Source organism: Corvus kubaryi, unplaced genomic scaffold, assembly GCF_017639235.1.
Source record: "Corvus kubaryi isolate FWS band 111438036 unplaced genomic scaffold, C.kubaryi_AGA036_p1.0 37341, whole genome shotgun sequence".
Classification (NCBI taxonomy): Eukaryota; Metazoa; Chordata; class Aves; order Passeriformes; family Corvidae; genus Corvus; species Corvus kubaryi.
In genome coordinates, this window is record NW_024581112.1 from 5,101,951 (window position 1) to 5,114,595 (window position 12,645).

The 12,645-nt window shown below is 49.9% G+C and overlaps 1 protein-coding gene across 1 annotated transcript; it reads left to right on the forward strand.

Moving 5' to 3' along the window:
• Positions 1 to 4,999: 4,999 nt before the first annotated feature.
• Positions 5,000 to 12,645, forward strand: TRIM45 (tripartite motif containing 45). The gene is made up of 6 exons (XM_042031689.1): positions 5,000 to 5,402; positions 7,426 to 8,156; positions 9,146 to 9,275; positions 11,077 to 11,191; positions 11,406 to 11,532; positions 12,317 to 12,645. Exons 1-6 carry the CDS (start codon positions 5,077 to 5,079, stop codon positions 12,466 to 12,468), a joined length of 1,581 nt encoding a protein of 526 aa, XP_041887623.1. The 5' UTR covers positions 5,000 to 5,076; the 3' UTR covers positions 12,469 to 12,645.

Below are 12,645 nucleotides of genomic sequence, written 5' to 3' on the forward strand. Positions count from 1 at the left end.
GCTGCCTGATAAGCAGGCTGGCCTGTACCTGGCTGAAACAAAATGCTGACTCTCATTAGACTGACATCTGCTCCTGCAGGGAGCTAGTCTTCCTGCACACCTGTTGCAGGCAATAAGATTTTGTATTTCTTTGTGTGTACATATATGCATAAAAGTATGCTTTGGCAGGCCTCATGCTGACCACAAGTCTCATCTAAGTGAATTCCCTGCTCTCACTGCCCTGCTGCAAGGCTAGGTTTTGTTCCTAGGTGCATCTCAGTGAAATACCACACTGTGATATCCGTCTGTCTCATGGTCCCAGCAGCGAAGGGAAAGAAAAAAAACCAACTCCACTGTCTTCCCAGCATGAGTATTAAGTGGTCACAGCATCAAGCCTGACAGAGTTCAAGAAGCGATTGGACAACACTCTCAGGTATGTGCTGTGATTCTTGGGGCAGGGCCAGGATTTGGAATTCCATGATCCTTGTAGGTTCCTTCCATCTCAGGGTATTCAATGATTCTATGACCTTTTGCATGTACAAACTTACAGCCTTTCAGATCACTTCCCTGGCTCAAATATGGCTAAAGGGGAGGTAAAAAAAGATTAATGTCCTGACATCACAAAGAACTTGCTTCCTTAGAAAAGCCTCCTTGGAAAAAATCCAAATTTCATCTTCCCTTCAGAAAATGTAGGCAGCATTCAGGAGAGATTAAAAAGAATATATATAGCAGCAGAAAGCTGAAAGTGGCAGCAGGTGGCTGGAAAGCTGCAGGGAGGAGGGGAAAGCAGGAATGTCTGGTCAGAAGCCACAGCAAGGGCAAGTTTGCACAAAGCCTGTGTTGCTGGGTGGTTTGGCTGCAGCTGCTGTGGTCTTCAAAGAGCTGCTGCCAGCTGAAAGGGATAACACTTGACCACTTCAAACTCTGTGCTTCCTGTTGCAAATCTGGAGGACAAGAGAGATCCACCCATCTCTTTTGCCGCTTTCTTTCTATGTTTCAAGTGTTGCCACATCTCCATACCCTATCCTCTCCCAATCTGCTATTTCAGGGTTAAGCCAAGCCCCTGTGTGTGATGATTGTTGCACACTGACTAATGGAAGGGGCAGAAATTTATGCTTCCAGGGGTGCTGTTTTTCTGCCTTCTTCCTTCACCTCTCTCAGGTCACACTGCAGTGGCTGAAATCCTGCTGCAGCACAAGTGTGATGTGTGACAGCAGCAGCTCACAGAAATGTACTTTGGAGTCCAGCATGAAAATGAAGATACATGGGCTTACATTAAATGAGGTAACTTGAGATCCAGTTTAGTTTTGTCTCCAAAGCTCAACACAAGCCTGAAGAGAAAAAGCTACTGGCAAATTTAAAAGAGAGAGTGTATATGCATGAAGGGAGACATTTGGTAGTGAAGGTGTTCCGCTAAAGAGTGAGTTCCCCTAGAAATGCCTTGTAGAAAGTCTGTGAGAAATCGCAGCACCTAAGTCCTCCCTCTCTGTCCCAAGTGGTGTCCCCAAGGAAGGGATCAGTGTTGCCTTTCTGCTGCAGCTGTTAGGTTCTCCGATGTGGCATCGGCTTGCAGAAATTTTGTCGTGTGAGGCTTGGGGTTGGGACAACTTACTTATGTGTGTTTGAGGCCCAGCACAAGCAAAGGTCAAATGGCACCTCCTTTTAAAACCTCCATGGCTTTAAACTAAAAGAGGAGAGACTTAGATTAGATGTTAGGAAGAAATTCTTTACTCAGAGTAGAGTGTAGTGAGTCCTTGGGCAACAGGCCAGATGCAGAAAGTGAGGGCTGAGGATGACACCAGCCTCTGTGCCTTAATAAATGATAATAGATTCTTGGACAAGGAGCTGAAAGAACAGTACAGAAATGCTCCTCTCACCAGTCAAATGCCACATAATTTCAAATGCATCTTTAGCTGAATGAGGGAGCGATTCTGCCTAAGTTGGGAGATGTTTTTAAATCCTTTGTTGCATTTTCTGGATGAGGTTGATATAAATGTCATCTGGGTAGCTGGAAACAGTTTGCGTGGAAACAAGGATGCATCAAGTACTCCCAGACCAAGCTTGGCAGCGCTGTCACGTTCAGAGAAGTGTCTGAAACACAGCAGCTCCCAGGGCTGACAAATCCACAGCAAAACTGGACTTGTTGGTCAATGGGAAAGAAGCCAACAGTCCGTTCTACTTCTCTTTTCTTTGTAAATTCCCCAAATAAGCCATTTTCCACACTCCTCTGGCTGCCATTAAGCTAGGCTCTGGCACTTTGACAAGTTCTCAGTTTTCTGTCAACAAGTCACCTTGGACTTTTCTGCAGTCCTGTTCACTATTGACTTTTGTTTCACCACTTTTTCAGTTTATTTGTGTCTTATGGCAGGATATCCAGAAACAGCTCCCTGAAATTATCAGAGTAAATAGGGGCAGGAAAGCATGAGGCATTCCATTCCAAATGTAATAAATGGGCTACACTCACACTGCTCACAGAGTCTAGGAAGGAAATCATGCTTTAAAGATTTTTTTGAACATGCTATAAGAAGTTTTACCAATTTTCCTCCAGAAAAATATAAACGGGAAAACAGCATAAAGCTTTCCCCAGAACAGGCTAATTAGGAAATACAATAGAAATATTAGTCAGAAGCCCTTAAAGAAGAGGAAGAAGGAAACCATCAAATCTTCCATATCTCTGTGTAATGATCTAGTGCTTAATGATAGGAAATGAGAAGCAGATAAACAGGAAAAAGAGGAAGGAGCTGGTAGGGAAAGTTAGATAGGGAAAGAACAGATCACCCAGAGCAACTACTCTGGGAAGCTCTGATATACATCATTAACAATAGGAGCAGGAAAACAAGTTTAAAGAGGACTTCATTTCAAGTAAATCTGGGTCAAATGAGAATAATGAGCCATCCATCAACTCTTGCAGCAAAAGGAAAACATTGGCGTAATTTTAATGGCATTTTCATTGTTTCATTTATGTAACTATGCTCCTTTATTGCCCTTCAGTGTATATATATTAATACATTGGTTTTTTTTTTTCATCCCTAAGTTTTGACCAGTTACAAAGCAAACACTGGATAATCCAAGGTGGGAGAGGGTCTCTCCCGCAAGTTCTTGCAGTGCTTTGCAGACCAAAATGCTTCACTGAAGATATTCACAGAGCTCCAGTTTACATGTCCACTGAGTTGCCTTCGACAATGTAGGACATAGTGGCACAGGGGCTTCCTCCACTGACTTGACAGTAGCCAAGAAAGCAATATTAAGGGGAAAGCAACCAAAGTGAATAATGAGCTTGTGCTAAAGCAGCTCCTGTTTTGTGGGTCACTGGGTTAGTTTTCTGGGTGTTTTTTTTTCTGCATTTCTGCTTTTCCTTTCTTTCCCCAAGTCTCAAAGGGCTCCTTCGATGATTCTCTCCAGCCCATTTCACTGCAACTTCCTCTAATCATCCCAAGGGTGCTCCTGCTTTGTGTTGGTAACTCATAAATACATTACTCAGCAGGGATCCATGCTCCAACCAGATCAATGGCACAGAACGTTATCAGATCAGCTGGGCTAGATTCTCAGATTTCCTCTGCCACTGCTAGTCATGGCTTATTCCACCATCTCTCTGCAGCGATGAAAGATGCTGCCATTCTCAGAAGGTAGCTCACCTTTTCCTTGCCCTGTTTTCTTCCCACACCCACGTTTACATGGCCAGTTACTATTCTTTCCTCCAGCATGATTAAAAGAACCAGTCTTTCTTTGTGACAGTACAGAATATTCTTATCAAGTTATCTTGTCTCACAATTACTGCAGCTTTTATCCTCTAACCTCAGTAGCAACCACTGCTATAGTTAACTGCTAACAGTTAATCTGAAGAAGGCTGTTGGAACACCTTTCTTCTTTTGATTGGCTTTGAGGTTGTAAACACTTCATCATGACCTAAAACTTGGATCTTGTATTACAACATAAAAGACACAGAAATGTTTGAGTGTATCAGAAGAAAAAGACGATTTCTGTGTTAAGCCCTTGTATATCGGGGGTTGTTAACATCTGTTATAGAGGAAATATTTACTTGTGTCATATGCAGATATTAAGTATTTATCTACTGCTCTGTAAATGGACTCTGTGGTTCTAAAAACAAAAACCTGACTGGAGATTTTCCTTGTTGTTGATTCTTGTCTTAGGGAACTTAAACTCCGGAAGTCTCAAATGCTTTTCACATTACATTGGTATTCAAAAGGGCCAGCAGGATGAGACAGGTAAGATACTGAATGTCCTGGGCAAACTAATGGAGAGGCTGGTAAAGAGTTCAATCATCAAGGGCTGAATGTGGTACACTAGAGGAGGCTTTATAGAAAAGAGCTTTTTCAAAACAAGAGAAATTGGTTTCAGTCCTTGAAGAGCTTACACATCAGACTGATAAAAGCAACCGTGTAGATGCTATCAAAGTCCAAGGGGCATCATGCAGGGCTTCACTGACGTTGGGCTTTCAAAGCCTGCCTTTTGCAGTATTCCTAATTCCCAGGTGCAGTGAATGAAGAGAGACAGAGCCCGTCCCGGTGGACAGTCGCAGGGAAGCCTGGCCGCCTTGCAGTGTCTCTGTTAAAGTTTCACCGCTCTCGCTCAGCTGTGCGGCGAGTTCTCCACTGACCCGAAGGAAAGACCACCAAGACCTGAAGGCATCCAGCAGACCGGCAAAGGGGCTGCAGAGGCCAGTCAGGCGCTAAACCTGGAAGTTTTGAACTGGAAGAAGTGGAAACGCGATCTACCGGCGGTGGGGTGGGAAGGGGCCATTTCCCACACAACAGGCTGAGACAACAGGTACCAAAGGAGGTACCAAAGGAGGGGGCAGCGGGCCCGTCCCTCCGCGCCTCGGTGAGAGGGAGGAGGACAAAGGGGGCTGCCGGAGCCCCTGCGGCCTCCTTGACCGGAGGAGGAGCAGCGGGAGAGGCAACAGCGGGGTCCGCTGGCAGCCCCCGCCCCTCAGAGCGCGGCCCCCGCGCCACTCACGGGGCGGGCGGCCCTGGGGCGGGAACGACCCCGTGTGGGGCGGCGCGAGGCGTTCCCGGCGGGAATGCTCGGCGGGAATGCTCGGCGGAGCGGCGGAAAGGGGCCGCGCGGGCTGCCGGCATGTCGGGGCCGCGCTGCCCGCAGTGCGCCCAGCCCTGGGTGTCGCCGCGGCTGCTGCCCTGCCTGCACTCGCTGTGCGAGCCCTGCCTGCGGCGCCTCGGGCCGCCGGAGGGGCCCCCGGGCGCCGCCCGCCCCGTCCTGTGCCCGGTGTGCGACGCCGAGGTGTCGCTGCCGGCCGGCGGCGTGGGCCAGCTCCCCCCCGACTGTCTGGCCGGGAGCCGCGCCGGGGCCGCGGCCGGGTGCGACCTCTGCGCTGACGGGGCGGCGGCTGGGCGGTGCCTGACCTGCGGCGTCCGCCTCTGCCGCTTCTGCTGCCGGGCGCACAGGTGAGGGGCGGCGGGGCGGGGACACCGCGGCTGGGGGGCGGCGGGCAGGGACCCACTCGGAGAGCCAGAGCAAGAACTGGCGTGTCTCCCAGTTTTTACCCACCGCTCACCACCCCTGCCTGGAGGATGCTCGGAGAATGGTCCGTAGTCAGGTGGGGACCAGAAAGCTGCTAGCATAGAATCATAGAATGTCTGGAGTTGGAAGGGATCCACAAGGATCAGGGAGTCCAAGTCCTGGCCCCAAGACGGCACCAGGAATCCCATGTGCCTGCGAGTTTTGTCCAAACACTTCTTGAACTTCTTGGGAGTAGGTCCATCAGCCATGTTACTGGCCATTAAGTCCAAAATCAGGCCACCCTTTGCCTGTAGTGGTGTCCACATGCTGGTTTGCATCTCAGTTTAGTATCCCTGGGCAACAGGCATGGGTATGGGCAGGTACTAGCAGGATAACAGCCTCTCATGCTGCAATGCCCCGCTTTGAGAAGACATGTCTCCCAAAGGAAAACGGGGAAGTTAAGCTGCTGCTCTGTGTCTCTGCACCTCCAGGACCATTTACTGTGTGTATGTGTAAAGGCACCATTAGGCAAAGTGAAAGGAGATGCGTGGAAGTCCTGCCTATTGTGGTTGCTACCTGCTAGTGATCAACCCGTGTGCTTGCCTGCTACGTGTTGTAGAAGTATTGTAGGAAGAAGAGGTAACTGCAACAGAGTTAGGGGTTAAAGAGGAGAGGGGCGCAGTGGCTTGTAAGCCAAGCAGAGGACAGTCAGCACTACAGAAGAAAAGTGGTATAACGCCTGAATGGCCTTCTGAAGCAACGAGGTGACAGGCAGGGTCAGAAAAACACCCAGCAGCACGAGCCAGGGAAGCCTCAGCCTGAGTTACATAGCTCAGTCTATTCCCTCCACTTTTGCTGCTCCTTTTCACTTGATTAGCAGAGTCTTTCCCGAGATGGAACTGAGACATTCCTCCCTGCCCTGCCCCCCTGCACATACTGGTGCCTGTGGGGAAAATGGTTTAGGCTCTTAGTTACCTTTCCACTCCGGATGTAATTTTCAGCATACCATTCTGATTAGCTAATGCCTCATATCTCATGGAGCTGCTGAAGAGTGATAAGAGACCTTGAATAGCAGCCTGCTGCACTGACAGGAATAACTGCAGAAGGGAGAAAGCAGCAGAAAATTTGTCCCTGTGACCCACTTCCAGTAGTATTCACTGCTATAATTTTTTCACCCCACCTGCATCTACAGACTCACTTGATTTAGTTGATGTCAGAGCAGAACAAGGGCTAAGAAAAACCATTTTGAAAGGATTTCATGGTGTGTAGGGAAGGTTTCTATGGTTCTGAGTGCCATGGTTGCGCTCCTTGGAACAAGTGAGAGAGATCTTAGGCTGAAGTCACGCAACGCTGGAAGGCTTTGAAAATGTGGTGGATTTTAGGGAGATTAGTGGGAAGCAAAAGGAGTAGCATAAGGGCCTGTGCTGAGGTTGCTCTGTGTTACCAGAGCAACTCTGCAGAGCTTGCTCCTTGGAGAATGTCTTTGCTTATGGCTTGGAGCTCCCATTGCAACTGCCACAAATCATTAGTGAAGGAGAGGAGGGTTTTACATCCTTCTCAAAAACTAGCTGCCAGTGCCCAAAATAGCATGAAAATATGCTAGTGCTGCCCTGTGACATGGTAGATGTGTGGGTTATAACAGATTCTCTGTGTCCCATCCTTGGCCTCTTCTGAGCAGGACCTACCCTGAGGGGTATTAGAGCTCACTTGCCTTGTGTCTGAAATCAGTGCTGACCATGCAGTCAGGGAGGCTCAGGGATCCTGAGAGCAGCCCCTAGTGAGCTCCTCCTTTGTGTGGAGCCTAGTTCTCAGGAGAGCACGAGTCCTTTCGGGGAATTTCAGTGGAGACAGGAGGGAGCAGTGCACACTACGACTTGCAGCCTGTACAGAAAGGCATTTGCCAAGGGTCTCAGTGTTTGCATTTTGTATCCAACATGTATAACATGACTGATGGTTGCTCCTGCCTAGGAGACAGAAGAAGACGGCCTCCCATGCTGTGACAGAGCTGGAGAACAACAAGGATTGCAGCCAGGCTGGGAAGCCTCTCCTGTGCCCCTCCCATCCCACAGAGGAGCTCAGGCTGTTCTGTGAGCAGTGTGACCAGCCCGTGTGCCGGGACTGCGTTCTGGGCAAACACCGTCAGCACCCCTGTGACTTCACCGGCAATGTCATCCACAGGCACGGGGACGCCCTGCGGGAGCTGCTGAAGAGCAGCCAGCAGCACATGGACACCCTGGAGGATGTGCTGAGCCAGGTCGATGAGATGGGCAGTGCGGTCCGCAGTCGCGCAGAGGCTGTGGCCGCAGAGATCTGCCAGTTTGCCAGGGGCTACGTGAAAGCGATTGAAGAGCACCGGGACCGGCTGCTGAAGCAGCTGGAGGACTTGAAGGTGCAGAAGGAAAACCTGCTGCACTTGCAGAAGGCCCAGCTGCAGCAGCTGCTGCTGGACTTGAGGACAGGCGTGGAGTTCACAGAGCACTTGCTGATGAGCGGCTCAGATGTGGAGATCCTTGTCACCAAAGGGGTGGTGTCCAGCCGTCTGGCAAAGCTCAACAGCATTGCTTACAGCACCCACCCCAGTGTGGACGACAGGATCCAGTTCTCCCCTCATGAGAGGGCAGGGCAGTGTTGTGGCTATGAAGTTTTTGGGGCCATTCTCAAAGTGGTTGATCCGGCCAGATGTACCCTGCATGGGGAAGGTAATGGGGTGCTGTACAGCAGCTGAATGGGCGTGCGCTGCTTCCTGAAGTCACCCCTCTGCTCTCTGTACGCACACGGTGTGCAGCTTCTGGCACTGTTGGCTCTCTGCTATCCAGTCATTGACCGGGGCAGAGGTAGAGCCCCAGCAGAAGTTGCATTGCCTGCCTATGGGAGCTGTGCTGGGCGGGGAGCCAGGCAGCTTTTCTCATCCAGATGTGCAGGGTGTATGGGACTGCCCTTCACAACATCACCAACCTCAGCATGGGGCTGAGGCATGAGGAGGGCTCACTTGGGGGATGGGAATGGCACCTGCAGTGGCAGGACATGATGCTTTCTCGGTGGCCCTCAGCACGAGCCCAGGCAGATCCACTTTGTGGCTGAGTGAGGAGGTTCATTCCCATTATGATTTCTACTGAGATTGCTGTGGGAATATCTGGCAACGATGGTTTCATGGATTTTTGCTTACTAAGGACTTGGAGCAGGGCCAGCAAACAGATAATGTTCAGACCATCCCACAGGGCGCAGCCAGCTCCGGTCAGTAACAGCCTGTGCAGGGCAGATGAGACAGACCCAGGGCTTCTCGGATCCCTCCCATGCCAAGCTGTAGTGTTTGTAGGTGTTGAATTTTCTGGTGCTCCACACTGCACAGTGGGGCTCTTCCTTCTTCCTCTGGGTTGCATGGTGCATCTTGGGGCCTTCTGGGGAGGTGACAGCTGGGCTTAGAGTGACAGGAAAAAGACCCCTTTGGTCCATACAGACCTCTGGGCTAAACCTGCCAACCTCAGAACCTATGGCTTCCACTCTCTCCTGATACCCAGTCATATGCTGACTTTCCCCTGTGAGTGGAAGGAGCTGTACACCCCAGAAGCAAAGTCCTGGCTGTGCTCTGATGGGGCTGCAACTCTGCAAAGTCGGTGGGAGGTGGCAGTCATGGCTTGACTTGAATCCTTTCTAGTCCTGTTTCTTTCTGGTTTGTTTTTTTTTCCAGGTCTCCACAGTGCCCGTCAGAACCATCTGAGTGGCTTTACCCTGCTGTGCAAGGACACCACGGGGGAGCGCATGGGGCGGGGAGGAGAGGCTGTGCAGGTCACCTTCACCCACAAGGACAAGAGAGACTGGTGGGTATTTCACCCAAGAAATCCCTGGTCACTGGCTTTGCCTTCCTGCCTCCCTTACCTTGGCTCCCTGCTTGCTTAGGCAGGTGGGAGGATGTGCTTGAGCAAGTGGGTCAGAATCTGTAGAGGAAAAGGCACTACTCTTTCTCCCACAAATACAGCAGTGCTTCCTACTGGTTGTATTTGGCTGGACAGTGATTGCTGAGATTTGTATTGAGTCTTTGAGTGATTTGGGCTTCTTAAAGGATTCAGCTCCTGGTGTGTGTTGCTAGGCACGGTCAGAGGGAGCTGTTGTTCCTCCTAACTCCTCCCAGCAGACACCTGGGGCCCCTGCTGTTGTTAACACCTAGTAAGCATAAGTCATCGCAAACCCTGAATGACCATCCCAAGTCAGAGAGAGAGTTTACCGAACTCATGAGCCTCTGACAGCTGATGGAAGTGCCTACTTCATGTTCTGGAGAAAGAATCTATATTGTGCTTTTGTCCTTTTTCCTGTAGTTGCAAGCATTGAGTACTTCAACATCTTTGAAGGTTTTCTAGCAAAAGCAAGAAAGGCTGCACTTGAGCTCCTCAGTGTTTCCACAAGGAAAATGACCAACCAGAAAAAAATAGAACTGTTTCCAGACCACACTTGTCACTAAAGAGCAGCCAGGCACAAAAGCAGAACCAGTTGGCGGTCAGTTTTTAAAAAAAATATCTATTACTTTGCAGTAGTTGGAACCGGATGTCAGCATTAATTTGTTCCAGGGACACTCATGATGGGATGGCCCGATGAAATAAAGGGGCAGGATGCTAAAACCCTTTGCTATGTTGACAAAGCACACAGAAGCAGTGCTAGCTGCACAGATGTTTATCAATATAGCATTATTGTCCAAGAATATTGTTCCAATGTACCTTTCTTCCCTAAGTGCACTTAGTATGTAGGAGGGTGCACGCCTGAGGGGTTTGTGGATTTCTCTCCGTGGGATAGAGGTCGCTGTGGCCGCATTCACTCAGTTTCTTTCTCTTGCCTGTATGCAGTTGCTACATGGGTTGCTGAAAGCTATCTGGCTTTGCTTTGAGGCACAACAGCTGCAGAAGAGCGTGAAGTATCACCACACAGTTCATGGCAGGAAATTATGTGGGCAGCTGTATTGATGTGAAGTGTTGGGGGTGGAGAATACAGATTATAAACTGTCATGTCAGGGGGCCCAGGAGACTAATTAGTGGGGATTAGCAAGAACACCTTCCTCTCTGTAGAGCTGCCTGATAATTGTCTGTGGAAAGCTTTCCATCTTCCTGTGGAGCAGGCAATTAATCCTCCAGTAACCAGCTGAGGCTTTCTCTCTAGCACTCTGTTCACTAGGGTTTCTTGTGAAACGGAATGAGCTTCACTACGAAAAGGGAGAGTTTACCATCAGGGACCTAGAACTCCTCAGCACTGAAGGGAAGAGTTGGGGTCAGTGCAGCTGGGACAGTGGTTAAAGTGATTCAAACCTACCTGATTATATCCTGTCTTCTTCATGGGTTTTTCTGAAGGTAACTGCTTGCTGAAGCTGTGAATTTACCCCATTTCTGTGGGCCGTTATCTGATGGGATAATCTGACTTTCAAGTGTGCTGTATGTCATCTGCTTTTTCGGAGTGCAGGTTGCTACAAATCCTTGCAGTGCAGCTGGCTTTGTGACTTCCTTTGTATGGTATCTGCAGCTTCCAGTAGCAGGGGTGTGTGAAAGCCACTCTAGGCCAATCTAGGCCAAACTCTGGTTTACACTTAAAGCAATTTTCTGGCAGTCAGTGACCTCTTGGACTTCTCTCTGTTCACAGTGCACTCAAGCCAACAGTATGTGATAATGGTGACGGGACCTACTGTATTTCCTACAGCCCTGAGGAGCCAGGCTTGTATGCTGTCTGCGTCTGTGTGAAAGGGCAACATGTGCAGGTAGCATTTCTTGTTTCTCTTGCACTGCTTCTTCTTTACCTGCTTCTCTTTTCTTATGTACTTGCTTTAAATCTTTCTAAGGATTACCTCTACCATGTAGCAGTTTAAGGCTGGGCTTAGTGATCTGTGTCTGACAGGGTCACCCACTTCGGTGTCTGAGAACGCAGACACATCTGACAGCACCCACTGCAGCAACCTGTCTTGTCCTCTGCAGGGCTCTCCCTTCACTCTGATGGTGAAGCACAAGTTCCGTGAGCACCAGGGGGTGTTTCACTGCTGCACATTCTGCTCCAGTGGAGGCCAGAAAGCCGCTCGCTGTGCCTGTGGTGGGACCATGCCAGGTGGGTGCTCAGCTTTCCCCATGCTGCTGGGATCTGGAGGATTTGTTGCACTAGGCCCTCCCTAGTGGATAGAGGTATGAGGAGATACTTTGGCCCAGCTCCCACCTTGCACATGCACCAGGACTGTGGTAAACTGTGCGTACACACGTTCTGGTGGGGTGACTGCAGCAGTGAGAAATGCAGCAGGACACCCGAAGGGTCTTTGTGGTACATCCCATCGACAAAGACCAGAGCCAGCTGTGTAGGAGGTGGGGCAGGGCACCTCAGCCTTTCAGCCCTTCTGAGTGAGGCTGAGCAGCATTGCATCTACAGTGTTCCTGTTCCAGTGCTGGCATGCTGCGTTGCACAGTCACCAACTATGTACTCTAGAAAAGCCTCCATGTTGAGGACAAGAGTTCAACACCCTTACTTGTTTAATCCCCACCAGCTTTCCTGTTCTTAACCTGCGTGTGTCATCATGTGTTTTGCATGTTTTTAGGATAGAACTGACCTCTTCCTTTTTCTGTGATTGATCTGTATCTTTGGCCATAGCTACAAGCAGCTAGCATGGGGTTCTGGATGCCCATGTATTGCTATATTCAACAGGCAAGGGGACAGAAATCTTCAGCTTTCCCCAGCAATTGGGATGAGTTGTTCTTTCTTTATGGATCCGTGGCAATTTTGGCCTTGAATATGCTGTGTTCTCATCAGCACATTTTAGAGAAGTCCTGGGGCCAAAGCCTGTGACACACTGGGATTTTCTGGCCCGCTTTGGGTTCAGCTGCTGGTGCCTCTTCTCTTGCAGGTGGGTACCAAGGCTGTGGCCATGGACACAAAGGTCACCCTGGCTGCCACCACTGGTCATGCTGTGGACAAGTGAAGGAGAGCTCAGAGTGTTTGTGCGTGCCACCCAGTGACACCTCCCAAAGGAGTTTGCTCAGGACAGTGGCACTCTGAGCATCCAGGTGAGCTCCTGGGAGCCCAGGCCACTGCTTCTGGCTGCTCCATGAGCACAAATGATCCATAAGGATCCACATGATTGATACCTGCATAGCCTCACTGCCAGCAAACAGCGCGATGGGTGTGAGCTGAGAGGAAGGGATGAGGGAAAATAAAACCGTGCCTTATGTTCCA